Source organism: Bacillus rossius, chromosome 1 (assembly GCF_032445375.1).
Source record: "Bacillus rossius redtenbacheri isolate Brsri chromosome 1, Brsri_v3, whole genome shotgun sequence".
In the NCBI taxonomy this organism is placed as follows: domain Eukaryota; kingdom Metazoa; phylum Arthropoda; class Insecta; order Phasmatodea; family Bacillidae; genus Bacillus; species Bacillus rossius.
Window position 1 is genome coordinate 77,531,972 of NC_086330.1, and position 19,639 is coordinate 77,551,610.

The window sequence follows — 19,639 nt, forward strand, 5'->3', positions numbered from 1 at the left end:
TGATAACAGTGCAGCGTGCGTTCAGAGTGAAATTCAATCGTGATGCACATTCTCCCAAGAACATCCGAAGGTGGTTTAACAGTTTGAAGAGAGCGGGTGTCTGTGTAAAGGGAAAAGACCCGGGCGACCGCGACCTTCAGAGGAATATGTGGATAGAATTCGTGCTGCTTATCAGCGGAGCCCAAGGAAATCCAACACGCCATGCTAGTCGTAAGCTAACAATTCCTCAACCCACGGTATGACATGTTCATGGAAGATGGTTACAATTATTGAAACTGTACAGACTGCAGCTCGTTTAGACGCTTAAAAACGATGACTACCCACGACGCATGGAAATTTGCAAACAGATCCTGCAAACGATGGAGGGCAACGAAAACTTCAGTTCAATTTTATTTTTTTTAGTGATGAAGCCACTCTTCATCTGTGTGGCAAAGTCAACCGACACAGTGTGCGAATTTGGGGAACAGAAATTCCATGAAAGAGATTCCCCTAAGGTAAACGTTTTCTGTGCTGCATCCTGAAACAAGTTTTATGGCACATTTTTCTTCGAGGGAAACTCTGTTACAGGGCAAACCTACGAGGATATGCTAGGAAACTGGATCTTTCCTTAATGGAAGCCGAATCAAATGAATACATTTTTGAACAATATGGGACACGTTTCCACTGAAACCTATCAGTTAGAGAATTTTTAAATCAAAAACTGCCTGAGCGATGGATTGGTCGGATAGGGGCTCAAGACCTTGATCTTCGGGCTTGGCCTCCTAGATCTCCTGACCTCATTGTTTGTGATTTTTTTTCTCTGGGGGTTTGTAAAGGATAAAGTATTTGTTCCGCCATTACCAACTGGCCTGGATAACTCAAAACATCTAATAACAGCAACGATCAATTCAATTGATTCTGATATGCTTCACGTGTTCGGGAATAATTATCATATTGTCTTGATGTTGTCCGTGCTGCAATGGGTGGACATATTGAACACTTGTAACATGTGAAATAAATCTTGTCTGAGAGTAGAATACTTGCATTAAAGGTTCGATTTTTTTGCTATTTTTCCTTAATAATATATTTAATCATGTATTCGGTTCATTATTTTTGAATCGCCCTGTAGTTTGGTATTTGGCATAGTCGCAATTCCTGCGAGCACGGACACTCGTTCCTCGAGTGTACGCCAAGAGAGCTGCAAACTTGCCTTATTCTGTGGTACTGGGATGGGCTCTTTCAGTACTCACCAGAAATGTGCCACACCTGACCTCGGTAACTAGCAAACTAATGTTTATATATACATTTATAATACGAAACTGTAACACGAAATATAACGCGGAATTCTTTAAAATAACGCCAAGCTTTATAAATATATGTAAATTGTGTTTTAAACTATATTTCTGGACTCGAATCACACGTAAAGAATTACCTGCCGAATCAGTTAAGTTGACTATTAACTCAATTGATGTGTAGAGCGAAATTTTGAACTATATAATCGAACGGCTACGATGAAAGCTAAAAATACTTGAACATATATTGAACTTCAGCTGGACATAATTTTCGACAAGAAATCTTATTAAATTATTGCACATATTGTTAAAATTATTAAACAGTTAATACTAAAAAGTTTCCCTTTGGCTTTGTAAACTCTGGTTCACACAATCATCGACAAATGGCAGCACCGTGGTTGTAACAAATTTCAATTCCATACGACTTCCGCTCCATCATGAAATTACCCCCACCAAATGCAGTATACCGAAATATATAAATTGGGTTTATAAACATTGATAAGTGTATTTTTTGTAATTGAGGACATGTTTCCGTATGTAAATTTAATTTTGATTTTAAATTATAAGTAATTACTTATTTATTTAATGAATAATTAAAATTTTAAATAAGAATATACATTCTGCATATTTATTCATTCTCATTATTAATTCAATTTAATCTAAATTAAAAAATAAACTTTATACACGTGTTTATATGAATATCATAATACTAAGTATTTTATTAATTTTTTTAAAAATTTTATTGCATTTATACTCTACCAAAAATATTAATAGTATCACTCCCGTCCTTTTATTATTATATTTCTATTAATTATTTGAATGCAAAATTTAAAGCTAGTTTTTTATTACATCAAGTATAACTTCTAACGCACGTACAGAAGTACATGCACAAATTACTTTTAAGTATTATTTTTTGTATAGATATTTTTTTTTTGAAGTCATAATTCATAAGGCACGTTATGGAAAAATTATGAGAGTGAATTTTTACGATGCACGCGCACAATGAAATGAATTCTTCTCATGAAGATGGTGGATCCACGTGTACGAACATAAACCTATATATAGTTACTTTCATAAACATTTGGGGACATACCAAACATATTGGTGTGCCAAATGTAACTTTCTGTCAGTGAAACTACCCTGTAATATATTTAGTATACTAAATAGTTTTAGTAAAGAATAATTTAAAGTTTTAAAGAACCTAAGGTTACTAGTATTATAACATTGATAATACATATTCTCCTTATCCTTCTATCATGCTTTGTAATGCAGTGGTTAAAGTGCGCGGCCAATATGATTAAAGGAACGTGGTTCAAAACTCAGTAGTGGGCTTTTATTTTTTTCACTTATTACATATTACTGAATAAAAAATTTTGTGAATTAAGGAAATTTAAATGAATATATTTTATTTCTTTATCGTATTGCTATAATATTATGTATTCTAAATTATAAAGTATCCGGAGAGAAACTATTTGAAGCAGGCTATCTCAGCTTAATTGGAAATGTTTGTCACTGCAGGTTTTCCTACACGTTTGCTCGGAGAATCCAGCCGCGAGCAAGCTAGTGGGTCACGGCGTAGCCCCTCTCGGTGCAGGCTCGTGACGTCACTGGCTCACTCGGGGCCACCGTCGACGCGCATGCGCGGGGAAACGTTTTTCAGCGCGTCGCAGGCGGGGAACCACCGCCCGGGTGTCACGAGCTACTGCCGGGTAAACCTGTATGCCTCCCTCCCTCCCTCCCTCCCTCACTGGTTGCACTTGGTTACCGCATCAATGCACCGATGCATACAACAAGACAGGAGCGCTTTCCGTTCCGTCCGGTCAGGCGCATGAGTGGCATTACTTTCAGTTCGCGGTTGACACTATGTATGTACTATTTAGTTATAAGGCGCCTAAGGTGCCCCTTGAAAAATGGTGAATACAACAAACACTTTAATTTAGTATACACGAAATATTTATTAAAAATTTAAAAAAAATTACTTTAAAATTAAAATTATTTCTTATCTATATATAAAATTATAAAAAATATGACAAAAAAAATTGTTTTTAATGAAGAACCTCTTGAAAAACTACATTACGTGTGACATATATCATTCAATAATCGTTTATGAATTTTAACGACATGCTCACATAATCAAAATTGATTTTCAATGATAAATTGATTATTTAATAACATTGCGAAGTTATTAATCAAATTCGAAAAGTAAAAGAATGATCATAAACTGACAAATAAAAAAAGAAGATTTATTCAATTTCTAGCGCCATCTTTAGGAAAAAAGTTTTAGTTAACTTCTTAACACACATCAAAAAATATGAAAGTGTTAATGTGTATAAAACAGTCGCTAAACTACATCGTCACAGAGTCTGTCAGTGAGTCAGTGATGAGCGTCAATATATTTATAATAATGTGTATATGTACATCTGCACCAACTACAGTATACATGTTTAGCGTTCTTGTGATAGCGTCACGCCAGATACTGTTAAGACTCTGCCGTCTTCGTTTGTCCTGCTGGTTATAACATTTCCAATAAAATGGAAATAAAATTATTAAAACTTTAATGCCTATAATATTTTAGATTTTGACGCAATGTTTTTATGCAAACAATGAGCCAGCCATCTTACATAAAGGCAATTTTTTTTTAAAATAATTAATACTAACATAATTTAGTATGCATAATATTTAATTTTTTCTCAATGATTTAAAAAAATAGAAATTATTTATCTTCATTTATATAGTTTCATTTCATATTCATACTAATAAATATTTCCTGCAAAAACAAAACAAAACAAGATATGTATTAAAGGCGTACAAAACCTCTCTGCGGGCTCAGTTGCAAGACTTACAAATTCAGTTCGTTCACGCGACGAACGGACCTCCTCCACTTATCCGGCGAGTTTTCCGGGAACGAGATAGTTCTTCCCCGTTCCTCTGTCGCCCCCTCCTCCTCTCCTTTCAATCGCCACGTCTGTTGACCCAGCACGCTGCACAGCCGAGAAGCTCTGCTATATAACAGCCGGCCCAGGAGGTGTAGGTCAGAGCTTGAGGTCCGCACCTCCGAGCTGGTCGCTGTCGAACAACTGTGAGTATGCACCTGCTTATTGCTGCTTCTGTAAGGTATTATTGTGTGTGGCGAACCCTCGTCCACCACGTAACAACACAAGTGTTTACAAATCATACTACCTGAGAAACATAGCGGTCAAATTGTAGCGTACTAAAATAGTAATTAAAAATGGAAAAAATATGGTTTTATAGACAAAATTATTATTTTATTTGCAACCAACTATGGAAGTTAATCAACGTCATAATTTGTTCAACGCCATTATTCACTAATCAAGTGAAGTAAAATTTCGTGAACTATGAGAAAAACACTCAATTTCACTTTTTTAACTGCAATTTATCCAGAAAAATTGTATCATACTTTGGTAACATTAACTCGGTTTGCATATGTAGGCCTATTTGGCAATTATTCTCGAACAAATACATTTATTTTGCTAATCGCATAGCCATAATATAAGTTCACAATATCCATGTTGGTACCAAGATTATTGATTGGGTTTAAGGTCTCCGGTAGAACAGCTGTAAGGTGTGGTTTTAATGGTTTTTAGGAGACATTAATTATTTAGTTATTTACATTTTTTATGTTTATTAAATACATTGTCTGCTGGTTTTTCATACACAGCGTAAAGCTGGCTCAAAAAATCGTTATAAATTATTTATTTAATTTGCAGTTGAACACCGCCACCATGAAGGTGTACGTGGTGTTGTCGGTGCTGTGCGTGCTTGCCATCTCTTCATGCCTGGGCCAGAAAGACGCGGTAAGGAACAGCGAGAATGGGTGGAACACTGCGTGACACGTAAACAAAATATTACGTGTTACCAGTCAAATTCGCGATGTATGTATACACAGACACACACATATACATAATTTTCTGTCCTGCCAAAATATAATTATTTTGAAAAAATAAATAAATGTTGATTTGTTCGTAAATTCCCAAGTATATTTCATTGTATTAATGTTACCGAATTTAAACTTGTGGCAGATATATTTTATTTTATCTTAATGTATATTTATCATCGTAAGTTTGTTTTAAACTTAGATTTTGTAATATAAATTATTTAATAACTTAAGTTTTTCTCTACAAAAGTTATTATACATAGGCTCGTAAATTTTTTGAAATAATTCCCGAGTGACACTATACTGCACGGTTTATATGCGCTCCAACCGCTGCCATACGTCAGGCAGATGCTTCCAAGTCAGACTATTACCAATCATCAAACTTTTTGTATTTTTAAGAAACTGAAACTTGTTTTAAGCACAAAATACGTGCTAGATGCTCTTATAACGACTTTACGTTGTAATAACCTAACACAATTTTTTTTTTCAGTTAATAATTAATAAGAATCATTCGTAAGATATTTTAATTATTTAGATTTTATTTCTAACTAAAATATCGAAATAATATAGCCACCGTCTTGTAAAGGATTTATTTTTTCCTTTGTAAAATTTTATGCACGATATTTACATACATTTGTTAAGACGTTTAGTATCATGACTTATTTTTCTTTTCTAGATTGAAACGTTTTTGCGAACTAGTTTAAACATGATGACTGTCGCGGACGATCTACTGTGGGTGGGAGAGTGTGTTAGAGACACATCAGGCCGGTATAGGAGGATTGCCGCCTGTGGAGCTCTGTCGTCGGCGGCTGTGTCTCGCAGGGGAGGGACCCCGCTATCGCCCCTCCAGCCTGAACACACCCTCCCCTCTTGCCCTCGTTCCATACACGGAGCGGCTCGTGTCCCACACGTGCCGCGTGGCGCGCTCTTGTCATCTCCCTAGCTCACGCATTGCTAACGTAGTTTATTCAGAAAAATTTCCTAAAATACTGATAGTAAATTTGCACGATTTCATAACAGCTGTTGTAACCGGTAGTTTCAGGAATCGGTTTCGATTTTGGAACATGTATTCATTTTGTAGGCATGAATGTTTTACACACTTTCCATGTCACTAAATAGAGAGCCTTGCGTGTTTTATAACGTCAATTTAATGCATGTATGTGTAACGCATGGATAGATACACACATTAAAATTATATGGGTAATAATATCCGGATCACTGAACTTCACTTGGATGAATCGAATTATATTGCAGGATATAAAAAAATACCTCCCGTGGCTTCGCTAGCACAAATTGAAGGATAGTGCTGATATAGTAATACGCTGTAATAACAATTTGTAATCAATTTCTAACTTCGTAAATCAAGGCAATAAATACAATAAAATGCCAGCTGTACGTATATAAGAATTAAATCATAGTGAAACATTTAGAATCGCAATTTCAAAAGTGATAATGGGGAAGTTTGTTTATATTTGATGATGCAAAAATATTATATATACGGGAACATAACCTCACATATAAATATACTAAATAACACTGGAAATAATTATTAAACCAATTACTGTCACTAATAGTCACAACTAACAAAGTATTTTATTTATTTAAACTAGAATTCAACATCAATCTCTAAAAACTACGATTTAAAAGCACATATATAATTTTTATTTGTATTTAGATTGTCAATTTATGTTACATGCTGCGCGCCCCTCGTAAAAATTCATTCTCATTAATTTTTTCATACCGCGCCTGAAGAAGTATAACTTCAAAAAATTTCATTTTGTAGTTTATGATAAGAATAACCTTTACAATTTATATGGGAAATACTGAATTATTTATTAATACATACATATTGCCTTTTGATATAACCAACAAACAGAATCCCCTGAGTATTGAGTTGTTTGATCCAAGAAGAATCACTGTGCGAGGCAGTGAGCAGGGCGTGTGTTGGTTGCAGACGCCGCCGCCCTACCCGCCGTGGCCGCCCCCAGGTGTGCCCATGCCGGTGCCCAAGCCGGCGCCCATGCCGGTGCCCAGGCCGCCACCCATCCCACCGGCGCAAATGCCGGTGCCCGTCATCCCCCAATACCCCAAGCCGCCGCCCACCTGGAAGTTCCGCCGCTCGCTCCAAGACTAGCCATAACCGAAACGACATCATATAAATTCATCGGTGTTAAAATCGATTCTCAGCAAAATCGATTATCGAAATCTGAGAACTCATATATTAATGCAACGATGCGCATATGAGGCTGTTAGAGCTAAAGGGGTGCGACAGAATATAGATTTATATTTAGTTGAATGCTAATATTGAACATTTGGTCCCAAAGGGGAACATGTTTACTCTTAAGATTTCTGTTGCCACTTAAACTAAATTTCCTTTGTTATTGGCCACCTATTATTATAAACGCACATGCATATTTTTGATTTTTATATTCTATAGTTACCTACGAACCGTAATTCATGTCTGGTGAGTTCCAAACTTGACAGTGAAAAAATTATGCGTAATAGTTTTTTGAGGTTTCATAAATTTGCGTTGGTCACATACCTTCAAAAATTGATTTGTCGAATACGGAGCAATAATCGATGCATCGTTTCTAAAATAATCGACCGCGCCTCTCGCGCCACGGCCATCAGGATGGCGAGGTCAGGGGTCAGGCAACTCCCCGGCCGACGTAAGTCCCTAGCAGCACAGCGGCGCACCGACAGAACAACTCGTCAGACAAACGGACAGTCATCGCCTGGTGGTGCTACGCTCACCTTAACATCACTAGTGTGCTTGTGACAACATCTGTAACCTTGTTTAGTAATAAATTTCCTTAATTTTTTTAATGAAAGTTGTTTATTTATTACGTATACACGCACTCAAACACACGTCCTGAAATTCCAAGTCCTTTCATTTGATCAAGTATTCCTAGGATCACGTACCTACTTCCCTCAACAATGTGTTATGTCAAAAAAAATTACTAATTTTTATATTTTGGTTCCATAAGTTAAAATAATTTATGGAGTGATAGAGATGTGAAGAGATATTGTTGAATGAGATTGTGTTGGTAAAATTGGTAATATTAAAGGAAACAATAATGTAAATGAAGATGATTTGATCCGATAGCGAAGAAGCCACGATGGTATGCTTAGGTGGGAAAATCAGGAGTATCCCGATAAAACCTTTTCTGCTCCCAGCTACTTCCGACACTTTCACTTACAAAACATCCAGAATCAAACCCGCACAGACAAGGATATTGGGCTTATCGACTGGCCATGATTTAACAGAGTTATGATTCGTTGTCACTATGATTACTGAATTTCCTCTAATCTAGTCCCCGAATGGATTTTATACAGCGCGACTTACAATGGCTTCCGGATAATCTTCACAACCAAGCGGAGCTTCTTAATGAATGTAGGTAATGTAAGTTTCGGTTGCTTCTTCAACGAACCTTAGCCCGGGACCGAGACCTAATTAGAAACCACGCTACCACGGACTGTTGGCATTGTAGACGTAATTGAAAAGGTGAAGATAAATTATGTGAAAATCGTAGCCGGAAAACGTTAAAGAAAATCAAGGGACAGTTGCATTATATGAATGTGTAAAATATGTAGAACACAAAGATAGAAGTTATATATACCAAAAAGAGTAATCCTGTTTGAAAGAGAAGAAACTAGAAGAATTTTCCATTAGACAGACTTTACATGCTGGAAAATGGTCGTGCACAGTGACAGTTAATTGCTTTAAAGATGGTCGTAAGATCCATCCATGTATTCCCTAGTTTCTTTCTAAATACTGGTTATTTTTATAATTTATAGAGTGCAATAAAAAGTTTATTAACTATTAATGTATTATACAACTTTGAAAACTAATTTACTCGAACTACATTTTTTTTACGTAATAAAGAACACTAGAAATTAACTAAGTGAAAATTAAAAAAAATTTAAATTATTTCCTTCTCTGTTGCTAGTAAAAATTAAATAATTTAGTAACACATTATTTTCTAAAGGAAAATTAGTTAAAAATATTATTTCCCAGTGCATGGATTCGTTAAATTTTTTCTGAGTTTTGGTCGGAAATTTTTTCTTTTGGCTGCACTGTGGAAGATGAACAGAAGAAGGACAAAAGAAAAATTACATTGGTTTACAAGGAGCATTTATCAGACTCCAGCACGAGCAACAGAATGTTCTGTTTTCCAAATAATATTCTAAACCTAAGTTTGAACGCGTCAAGCTTTTCATTAAAGGCTGTATGGGACCAACAACCTTTTCACTGGCCTGCGTGGGATGTGATACTATAATTTGGTTCTTACGAACACACAATATGTTTCCTTGGTGGCATTAGAGAATCGAAATTTAACTTTTATAAAGGTCGTTTCCAGAAAGCAGGATGACGACAGTGATCAGTGCCATCTAGCCCACGATAACTTGTTCACGATTGAGCCAGGGGAAGGAGGGAGGGAGTTTTGATGAAGGGAAAGGAGGCTAAAGGGTGTGGGGTGGAGCGGAGTGGAGAGATACAGTAATTTAGGGAAGCAGTGTTTCCCTCCGGCCCAGTTGCCCCGCGGATAATGAAAAATGTCGGCCAACCATACTCTGCTTCCTTGTAGGACGTGAAAAATAATCCCCTGCAAATATTTTTTTCCACCCTTCTGAAAACATTCTCTGCCCCGTTCTCCTTCCCCATTGAGACCCGCATCAATCTAAACGGGGAAACTCAAATAGAAAAGGAACCACACTGATGACGTAGATGGCGACGAGATGTTAATCCTCAGTTCATCCATTCTTGGTTCACGACTGCGGTGAAAAGATCAACCTGCAGATTATACTTCAAATCAGAGCCGTCAAGAGAAACTAAGAGCCAGGAGGTAAACTCTTTTATCGGGCCCCTCCTTATAACTTATATATCGATTTTAAAGCTCCACAATTTCAAAAGGCTAAAAGCTACTCTTGCCATAACTGCACACGAGATCTTGAAAAATAACTTGTAAGACTCTCCAATGAACTTTATAATAATTATTATGGTTTTTTTTTACTATCATGGCAGACACAAGCTTAAAAAATATATATTTTTTGAAACTCAACCATTGTTTCTCGGGCCTCAGGGATTTCGAAACCCCCCTCTCCTTCCTCGTTTCTGTTCCTGTTCCTTGTCCGATTAACGGATCTGCCTTAAAATATGAAGTGTAAAGCTGGAAAATTTACTTCAGTTATTATTTTTAGAGACTGATTTATCATGATGATGCTTTCGGTCCAGATAGTTTATAATACACTCTAATTACTTCGTACTATTTTTGTAAGGAGGAATATATATTTGACATGACGTAGTTATTTTCAGACGAATCACGGCAATTCTGTGAATCAAAGCGTTCTCATTAGTTCGTTAGAGAGGTTATCGTTCTATATATTATACAGTAGTTTAAAATAAAGCGAATTCAATAAGCATTAGCATAAGTAATACGATATAATAAAGAATTGAGTGAAAGAAATATGACTGGTGGAAATGTCAAAATTTCTTACTTTAATTTTTCAGTTAATAAAAACAATCAATTATATTTTTTAGAGTAAATATCTTATGAGGAATTGCAACGCAAAAATAACGCATGGACTTAACTACCTTCCTATAAACGTATCGTGTATTTTTCAACAACTATTACGTTTATTAAGTACGCTCAAATTTGGTTATTTCCGAATTGTTTGCTGTGTTTTCAAGAGGAATCCACCCGATATATCAAAAAAGGTATTCTTTATAAAAACACCCACTACAGTTATTAAAAGTTTTTGGTTAATTTACATTTTTTTGTTCCGGAAAGTTTGTCTATATAACATTAGAATAAAAATGCCTTTTAAAATTCTACACTCTAACAATGAAACTCTTTTAACTACTGCGAATCACTTTAATTTTCGCTGTAAAACTATTAAAATACATACAAAATGAAACAGTTTAACACTTTTTCACTGAAATTTATCGTATTCGCACTAGTTTTAACAGTTTTCATTTTTAGAGTGTAAATGGTCATGAAAATTTGTTTTTAAATCGGTCGGAGCAGAATCAGCGTGAATTTAGAAACAATATGAAATGAAAAATTAAAAAAAAAAAAATAAATATAATTTAACCTTAATCATTTAGCATAATACATTCAACATTAATGTTAACAATAAAAATTTATAGGTATATTAGGACTTTTTGAACTATGCTCCATAGCGCAAGGCTGTAAGCAATACAAATATTATAAAAATCAGAAAACAATTTGCTCGAGAATTTCTACAAAATAATTTTTGGTATTACAATATAAATTTCAGAAAAAGACAATCAATTTTCAAAGTTTTGCTGTAGAAGTGCATGGCAACTTATTATGGCCAGGTATTATTAATAAAATAAAATATGAAATAATTTCAGCTGTTCGAAGGTGGTGTATTAGGTGAACGCTCAGTATTTTGTGAGAGTATTCGGTAAAACAGAAAATATTTACAACGTGTTGACGTTTACCTAAAAGCCATTCGTGGAGGGTTTCATTAGCAACTGAGGAAGTCAGAAGGAAAGGATTGTCTAGGTAAACAATTAATAGTACAGGTGAAACAAACAATGGCAGATGCAGATGCAGGATGTGCTAGTTAAGAGAAGGTGAACAGATAGCGCCAGTCGAGAGGATGTGGAGAGTTGCATCAATTTGGTCCTAGTGTATAGACTGAATACTTGAACGACCAATCAACAGCGAGAATCTGTAACCAGTGGAGGTACGTATAACTTGACAGACATCCTAATCACTGAGTTTACCGGTCAGAAGAAAATATAAATTTTCATATATATAAATCAGCACCAGTGCCTTCTATGGGTGTCCTTATCTGTGTTTAGGAACATTTTGTCCTTTCTCAGGGTAAACGCTAAGTCCAAAGTCACGTTTTCCATATCCGTAAAGGAACAATTTTCAACCTTCTATGTACAGTTCTCTGAGAACTATTAGGTGGCTAGAAACTAACTTCTGAGAAACGATTAGTAAAAGTCACATGTTTTATCTAACATTTCTAAAATTTAAAGTAGTTTTACTATCTAGTTAAAGGCTAGACGCAACTTTACTCATCTATATCTAACATAACTAACATTCTATGTAATTTGCTCTTTTTTGGTTATCATAAACGCAGAGTAATTTATAGAATTTAATTCAACTTACGTTCCTGAAGAGAAGTAATGAAAACGTTCACAAGTTTAACTAATAAACTTCCACCAAATAAAAATGGAAATTTTAATGGTCTACCTTTACTAACTGTTTCACTTTGCAAATAAACATTTCATTATTAATTATGCACACTCTACTGTATTGTGTGTGTAAGCAAAGTGAGAAAATACTTTTTTTTCTTTTTTAACATTTGTTTTCACTGAGAGTATAACTTACAGTATAATATAAAAATTGGTCTTCGAAGCTTTTAAAAACATAGTTGTTAAAATAAACGTTTCAGAAAATTAATCGAGCTATATCACTCTCTCTGTCTCTCTCTCTCTCTCTGTCTCTCTCTGTCTCTCTCTGTCTCTCTCTGTCTCTCTCTCTGTCTCTCTCTGTCTCTCTCTCTGTCTCTCTCTCTGTCTCTCTCTGTCTCTCTCTCTGTCTCTCTCTGTCTCTCTCTGTCTCTCTCTGTCTCTCTCTCTGTCTCTCTCTGTCTCTCTCTGTCTCTCTCTCTGTCTCTCTCTGTCTCTCTCTGTCTCTCTCTCTGTCTCTCTCTGTCTCTCTCTGTCTCTCTCTAATTCTGCGTTCTGAAATTATAGGTACGATATCTACGAGAATAAATTCCGTGGTATGTCAAACAAAAAAGTAAAGGACATGAGTATAAGATGTGAACTTTTTCCTGGAATGTTTGTTTTAAAATTACTTATAATCATATTTGTTTGCTAAAGTAACTACTTTAGTCATCAAAGTTAAAATCGGTGTTTGATTCCCTGCAGATGCTTTGAGTAAAATTAGAAGCGTTACTTTGATTTAAAAACTATTTCGTTAAATAAATTTAAGTCAATCACAAATAACCCATTATATAGTCCTTCAATTATAATTTAATTAAAAAATTACGCAATACATTATCTTAGCGCATAATTTTCACGAATTTACGAGTTCCAGTATTCCTCATGGATTTACTTTAAGTATAAAAAGTTATTTATTTATTATAGCGTGTAACCAATAAACATGACACGTGCGTATTATGTTTTTCACAGAAAGTTTCGTGAATACATAGCAAGCGCTGTTAAATGAAAGTGATTTTCGTCAATTTGTAAAACACTGCGTTTAATGAAAACGATTTGATAAATGTTATCTGCAGTTTTCCGTAGTTTCAAACAATGTTACTGACAGTGAAGTAATGTGATGTGTTACAGTTTACTATAAATTTTTATGATATTCATCAGTCAGGGTAAAATTATGGTGTTACCATCTTTCAACTTACACAATTCCCTCGTGGTCTTTCGGCTTCGATAATTAATTTTTGCTTGATGGACATTGATGCCCAAGTCATAATAACCCGTCACCTATGTGGACATTACTTCTGCCCAGGAGTGGAGCTACCGGATATAGAGAACCGGAATTTCCAGAAAGTTCAATTAATCCATTGGCTAGAATTTGCAATCCTGTGAATAGTCGGGTTAGCTTTAAGATATCATTTGTTTGGAACTTTATTGAAGTTGACAACCTTTTATACTATTTACTGACTTTCAAATGTTTTAAACTTTTAATATTACAACAAGAGTCAGAAAAATATTTTAAGTTCAAAATTTGTGGGATGGACTGCATAGTCTTCTACTAACTGAAGCCAATATCGCTAATTCACTAAAAATTATGAATTCAGTGATTGGATAACCATTCTCAGATTAAGCTGTAAGCATGGAGCCAGGTGGACTGGCTTTACCACTGAACCGGGGTTATGTAACCAGTCCGGCAATCCTGATTTAGATATACAGCCTGTGCCATGTATCTTGTCTCACATTTGTCAGTCATCAAAAACAGCACCAATGACCTACGTATCTTTCTGCCATTATTGTTCTCTGGCAGTTTTTTTAAACAAGTTCATGTGATGCTTTGTAAGTTACATTTAGTAAATAGTACAGCTGTTGAGAACTGTAAGTTTGAAGCCAAGTTAACTGGGCACAGTCTACAGTGAAATCACACTAGATACCTAATTGATAGAAGTGACCCGTTATTCGGTACTTATTTTGGTACAAGGTATGCTGCTGTCTCAGAACTTTGATGTAAACTGTAGGACGACTACGAAGCAGTTCCGTATATTTGTCAAAATTACCAAGTCACGAAGTCAAACTGTAATTTTTTTTACACTGTAAGGTTACACGTTTATATTTACAACACATGGTAAAACTTCCATCAAATAGAAGAAGTAGCAAAATCCCGAGGATCTGCACTCTTCATGTTCGGGTACACATTAGAGAAGTCGGAAGGTTGGCTTTGAAAGTGCCGAGATGAGCGCGGGTGCCGAACTAGGTCACTCTCGGGAGACGAGGCGAACACATCTCCGCGGGTCGTCCTCAATTCCCTCTGGCGGGATTCCCCAGGGCAACCCGCGGCTGAGGGGAACGACAAACCCAGTCGCACACTCCGTGTTTACTCTGCAGGGGGGAGATGCGAGGGCGCGGCGTCTGGTTGATAAGCTCTGCGGTCGCTCCTCCGCCCTCCTCCATGCGTCTCTCTCGTCCTCCTTATCCAACATGGTGTCGCGCGTCTCGGAGAGCGAGTACGACCACCCGCACCAGACTGACTGCCTCTGACGGGGCGCCATGTGCGCTGCACACAAGGTTTCCAAGCAAGTCGGCGGGAAAAAACCATAGGAAATTTAATTAGGTAGGATCAGATAAAAACGTAAAATGTTGTAAAAATGTAAATAAAAAAATTACTAAGTAATATGTCTCCCTTAAAATTAAATAAGTTACTTTATTAAAAAAAAACGATGAACAAATTCGGATTGATACTGTGTTTAAAAATTAAATAAAAGTTTTGCAAGTGAAACTTCTTTGCTGAGGGGGCTACAATTTTCCAGCGTTAAGAAAATTCCGATCGCATTAAGGGAATAGTTAAAAGGTATGTGGTGGAGGAACCGGAAACAGAAGAGACTGCAGTAAGTAGAGGGGTAGAAATGACGCAGCATATTTGCACACTTGTATGTGTGCACACTTGAATGCTTGCATACTTGCACAATCACATATTTACACACTTACATGTTTTCACACTTGGACAATCGCATATGTGTTCTGTTGCATACATGCACAATTGCATACTTGCACACTTGCAAATTCGCATACCGCAACCTTGCACATTTACAAATTAGCATACTTGTACACTTGCATATTTGCACATTCACATAGTTGCATACATGCACACTTGCCTACATGCAGAATTGCATACTGGCATTACTGCGCATACTTGCATACTTGCAAACTTATACACTTACTCATACTTGCATAATTACACACTTTCCTACTTGCGAAATTGCATACTCGCATTATTTCACACTCGGAACACTTGTACAATAGCATTGATTAGCGCTCGCAACTTGCATATATAGGCCCTATATTAACTGCTACCTCAGCCAGAGAGAATTATGTTTTCATACCAAATAATATGATAAGAAAGAGGTTTCACTTTTGTCGCGCTTGGACTCCATGCGCATAGACCTTTTATGTAGATTTCAAAGAAATTCTTCCTATCGTATCCAGTTACATGGTGCAACTTCCGGAAAATGTTTATACAGTTTTTCGTTTCATGGTCCATAGTCCCCAACAGCATCATCAACTCATAAGTATATATATATATATATATATATATATATATATATATATACACATAACTATTTCGTGAACACGATGTTTCACAAATCACTTACCAACTGATAACATAAAATCGAGTAGTGGAAAATTTCAGCGAGTTCGTTAATGGACCATATCCGAACAAAGGGGTAGAAATGGGGAAGGTTTTTTTAAAAACAAAAAAAAAATCGATTCAATTCCCATAATATGAAAAATATCACATCCGTTTGAATGTATTATAACTCTTAAGACTAATACAAAATTATTTTGTCTGGATACGTTTTTCGTACGACCAACCATAACTGCAAGGGGTTGAAAAAAACAATGGCTGATTGACGAAAAAAAATAATTACTTCCTTCCTAGACACAACATCGAATTCGTACGGATTGTGTATTAATCTTATAATTTTTATCTAAATTTTTGTCTGAAACAATTTTTGATTAGACGAACCATTGTTGCAAGGGGTTGAAATAATGAGGGGTAGAATAAAAAAAATATAAAAACTCCCTTTGTAAGTACACTATCAAATCCGTTAAAATTGTTTGTAAATCTTGTAATTTTGACCTAAAACCTTTGTCTGAAAAGATTTTTGATAATACAAACCATTACTGAAAGGAGTTGAATAAACCTAGGGTTGAAATAAGAAAATAGATAGGATTTCCCTAGTGCGTATTTTATATTGAACTAGCTTTTCCCCGCGGCTTCGCTCGCGTTGATGTCCTCAAATAACTATCAAAGATCATTGCAGAGAAAATAAAATAATATGGTAATTGGTTTCTTTATTGCGTGACTGGGATCATCAGTATTTAAAAATTCTAACATACAATTCAGCTCAAAAAACAGAAAACATGCTTTATTGAAATATGTTTTACTATTACAAAAGATAAATAAATTTTAGTACTAAAATTTTAACAAGTTTAAAGTATTAACGTATAATAAATTAGTTTTATTTTAAAAGAGCTTAAATCAGAGTATTATTCTAGGATGCTCCTGTATAATATGTTATATATGTTTCTGTCCGGTGCAAATATGTGTAGATTTCGGGCATTGGACACACGCGAACAGGCTACATATAGTTGGCTATGGGAAAAGCACGGCTTTTCCAAATGCATCCCTCCTACCTGCAATGATTGCCCTTGCGCTTTGTTGATAGTAACAGCAAAACTAAGCCTTAAGGGAAACTGAACTCTTTTGAATTGGAACGGTAGTTCAGTGGGGATAATTAAAATCCGAGGTATGATAACACTTTCCCCTTTACCGACCCCTGTTTAAATAGTGGCACCAAGTATATTCTGCCCCAATTGTGTGATACGAAGCCTAGTCTCATTACATAGTCGAGGAGCATCTATATTTCGCATAAGCATAAATTGTACATTTAGTTGTTCATTTGAAGTTTATGTGAGGGTACACCCGAAAGTTAAAGTGAATTTAAAAACTCCGCAAGATAGGAAGTGCTTTGTTCTGTATCCATGATTGTATCTATTAACAAATACTCCTTCATTTCCCCTTGCAACTCTTTTAAAAATATAAGTGTTGATTTTATTAACGATATCATATTTGGCGCAATATTGCTCTTACGCACAACAAATGATCACTATTCAAATTTTGTTGTAAGTCCGGGAAAGCTTGAATAATAAGTTCCACATAATTTTCTACTAAATTAAAAAATTCTCTTGGAAATAAAATATAACCTTCAGCATTAACTTCTGAACATCATCAAAGAAAATAAACAGACACCTAACCTTAAAAATTAAAAAAGTTTATGAATTCCTTGGCAGTGACGGAAAAATAAAATTGAATAGTGAATTGATTGCTGGTATTACAGTATTAGATTGGCGAAATATTTAATGTATACTTATTGAAACGCCAGGTTGGCGTAAATTTTCACTCAAACTCTCAGTCGGACGATCTTACATACCAATATAAATTTTTTTGCCCTTCGGAAAAAAAATGGTTTTATATATATATAAATATATATATATAAAGTATCCTATGTCGTTTACTATACCCTTGAAAATATGCGCACAAAATTTCACGATGAATGGTTGAGTAGTTTCCGCGGGAAAGCGTAACAAACAAGCAAAACAAATTCAGAGTCGTATTTATAATATTAGCAAAGATGGTGGTGATTGCTTTACAGTAAATTATTGATGGTCTATATTTTTGAAACCAAATAAGGTAATACTTTAGTCTAAACACCATTTCATTCAACTCAAAATGCTCGACGTAGGTCAAAATGCATTTATGTAGTTGAATTACAAAATTATAGGGAAAAGTTTTTCTGGACCCTTAGGTCTTTTAAAAATTTAAACCTCCCCAAAGTAAAACATAAACAAAGTAAAAATAGTAAATCTAATTAAGAAGTTAATTCATAAGCAACACAGAATATAGCTGCCCAGAATAAAAGACTGACGTAAAGATATAACTTCATATCTTTCAGGTAGGAAATTGGTTACTTGTTTCAGGGAACATAAACCTTCTCGTAAAAGTTCTGAAACAAACATTTTAAGTTAGAACGTCTCTATTATGTTTTACGTCAAGCTTGCTTAAGGATAATTTTTTATTCTTATCATCTTTTCTGATACGTATTCTTCTAAAATTTCTTTTTATGAGTTCATCTCCCGGCTCCTACAGTTTTATAGCTAGGGGCCCTGTTACAAAGGGAACAGTAACACAGACAATTAGTATTTTAAAACCTTCTTCATAATATATAAGTAAGTCAATAGCAATATTTGTATGCTGCTTCATCCAGTTCATTCTAATTTAAAATACGTAGGATTTGCTTTTGTAAACCAACTTGTAATAATAAAAATTAATACATTGTTTATTCGTTGAATAATATAAGAATATATGAAGGTTATAAAGTAAGAAAATGTTTGATCTAGATATCCATGCAATAGTGTGACCATCTTATATGAATGTTAAACAGTTAATGAAAAAAAATCTTATAACTTATAATTATAATTGAAATAAGGTTATGCTACTTTGGAAATTAAATTTTAATAGATTCATTTATTGCAAAAATTATGTTTGAGAATGTAACTTACATGCTTAATCGCCAGTAAATTATCACGTTTCTGTGGAGTACAGGTTGTTTTGATTCCACTTTTCTTGACACTTTACAACGATTTTACAACAATGTATTGGAGGAAATATTTTGAGAGCACTGCTCAACTAAAAAATTAAAACCTTACGTTATTTCTAAATACAATTTTTTTGTGAATTATTTTTGAAACTTTTTATAATCCATAGTCCTCAAACTAATTATAACATAAAAACGGAAATTGAATAATATGTGTTGTTTTAATTATTAGTTATTTAATTTCACTTTTGATGATAGCAATTAAGGGAATTTTTTTCTGTAAATTAATTCCGACAGATTTTTGCATTTGTTGTTGGGTCACACATTTTCTCACCAAATATTTTCTTAGCCGTTTTATTCGGTTTCGAAGGTCACGAAAGTTATCATATTTACTTACGCTCGAACACTTGCGTGACATTGAAACGCTGAGAGATGGTAGTAAGTAGACATCATTCGAGCAATTTGAGAGACGAAACACGGAATGCGAGCGAGCTGGAAGTGCTGAGACAGCCCGAGGCCCAGTGAGCCACCGGCAGCGCGCGTGCAGCCGCGATCACACAGCAGGCCGGGCGCTCGGCAGCGCACAACGCCTGGGCAACAACCTTCCACGATCGAA

At 35.2% G+C, this 19,639-nt stretch overlaps 1 protein-coding gene across 1 annotated transcript; it reads left to right on the top strand.

Moving 5' to 3' along the window:
* The first annotated feature begins 4,238 nt into the window (after window positions 1-4,238).
* On the top strand, window positions 4,239-7,992 carry LOC134538132 (uncharacterized proline-rich protein-like). Its single transcript, XM_063379173.1, has 3 exons — window positions 4,239-4,350; window positions 5,000-5,086; window positions 7,121-7,992. Exons 2-3 carry the CDS (start codon window positions 5,015-5,017, stop codon window positions 7,298-7,300), a joined length of 252 nt encoding a protein of 83 aa, XP_063235243.1. The 5' UTR covers window positions 4,239-4,350; window positions 5,000-5,014; the 3' UTR covers window positions 7,301-7,992.
* The last annotated feature ends 11,647 nt before the right edge of the window (window positions 7,993-19,639 follow it).

Coding starts and splice junctions, on each gene's coding strand:
- LOC134538132 (XM_063379173.1), top strand. CDS start 5,015: ATGAAGGTGTACGTGGTGTTGTCGGTGCTGTGCGTGCTTGCCATCTCT. Junction 5,087..7,120: donor GCCTGGGCCAGAAAGACGCG/GTAAGGAACAGC, acceptor TGTTGGTTGCAG/ACGCCGCCGCCCTACCCGCC.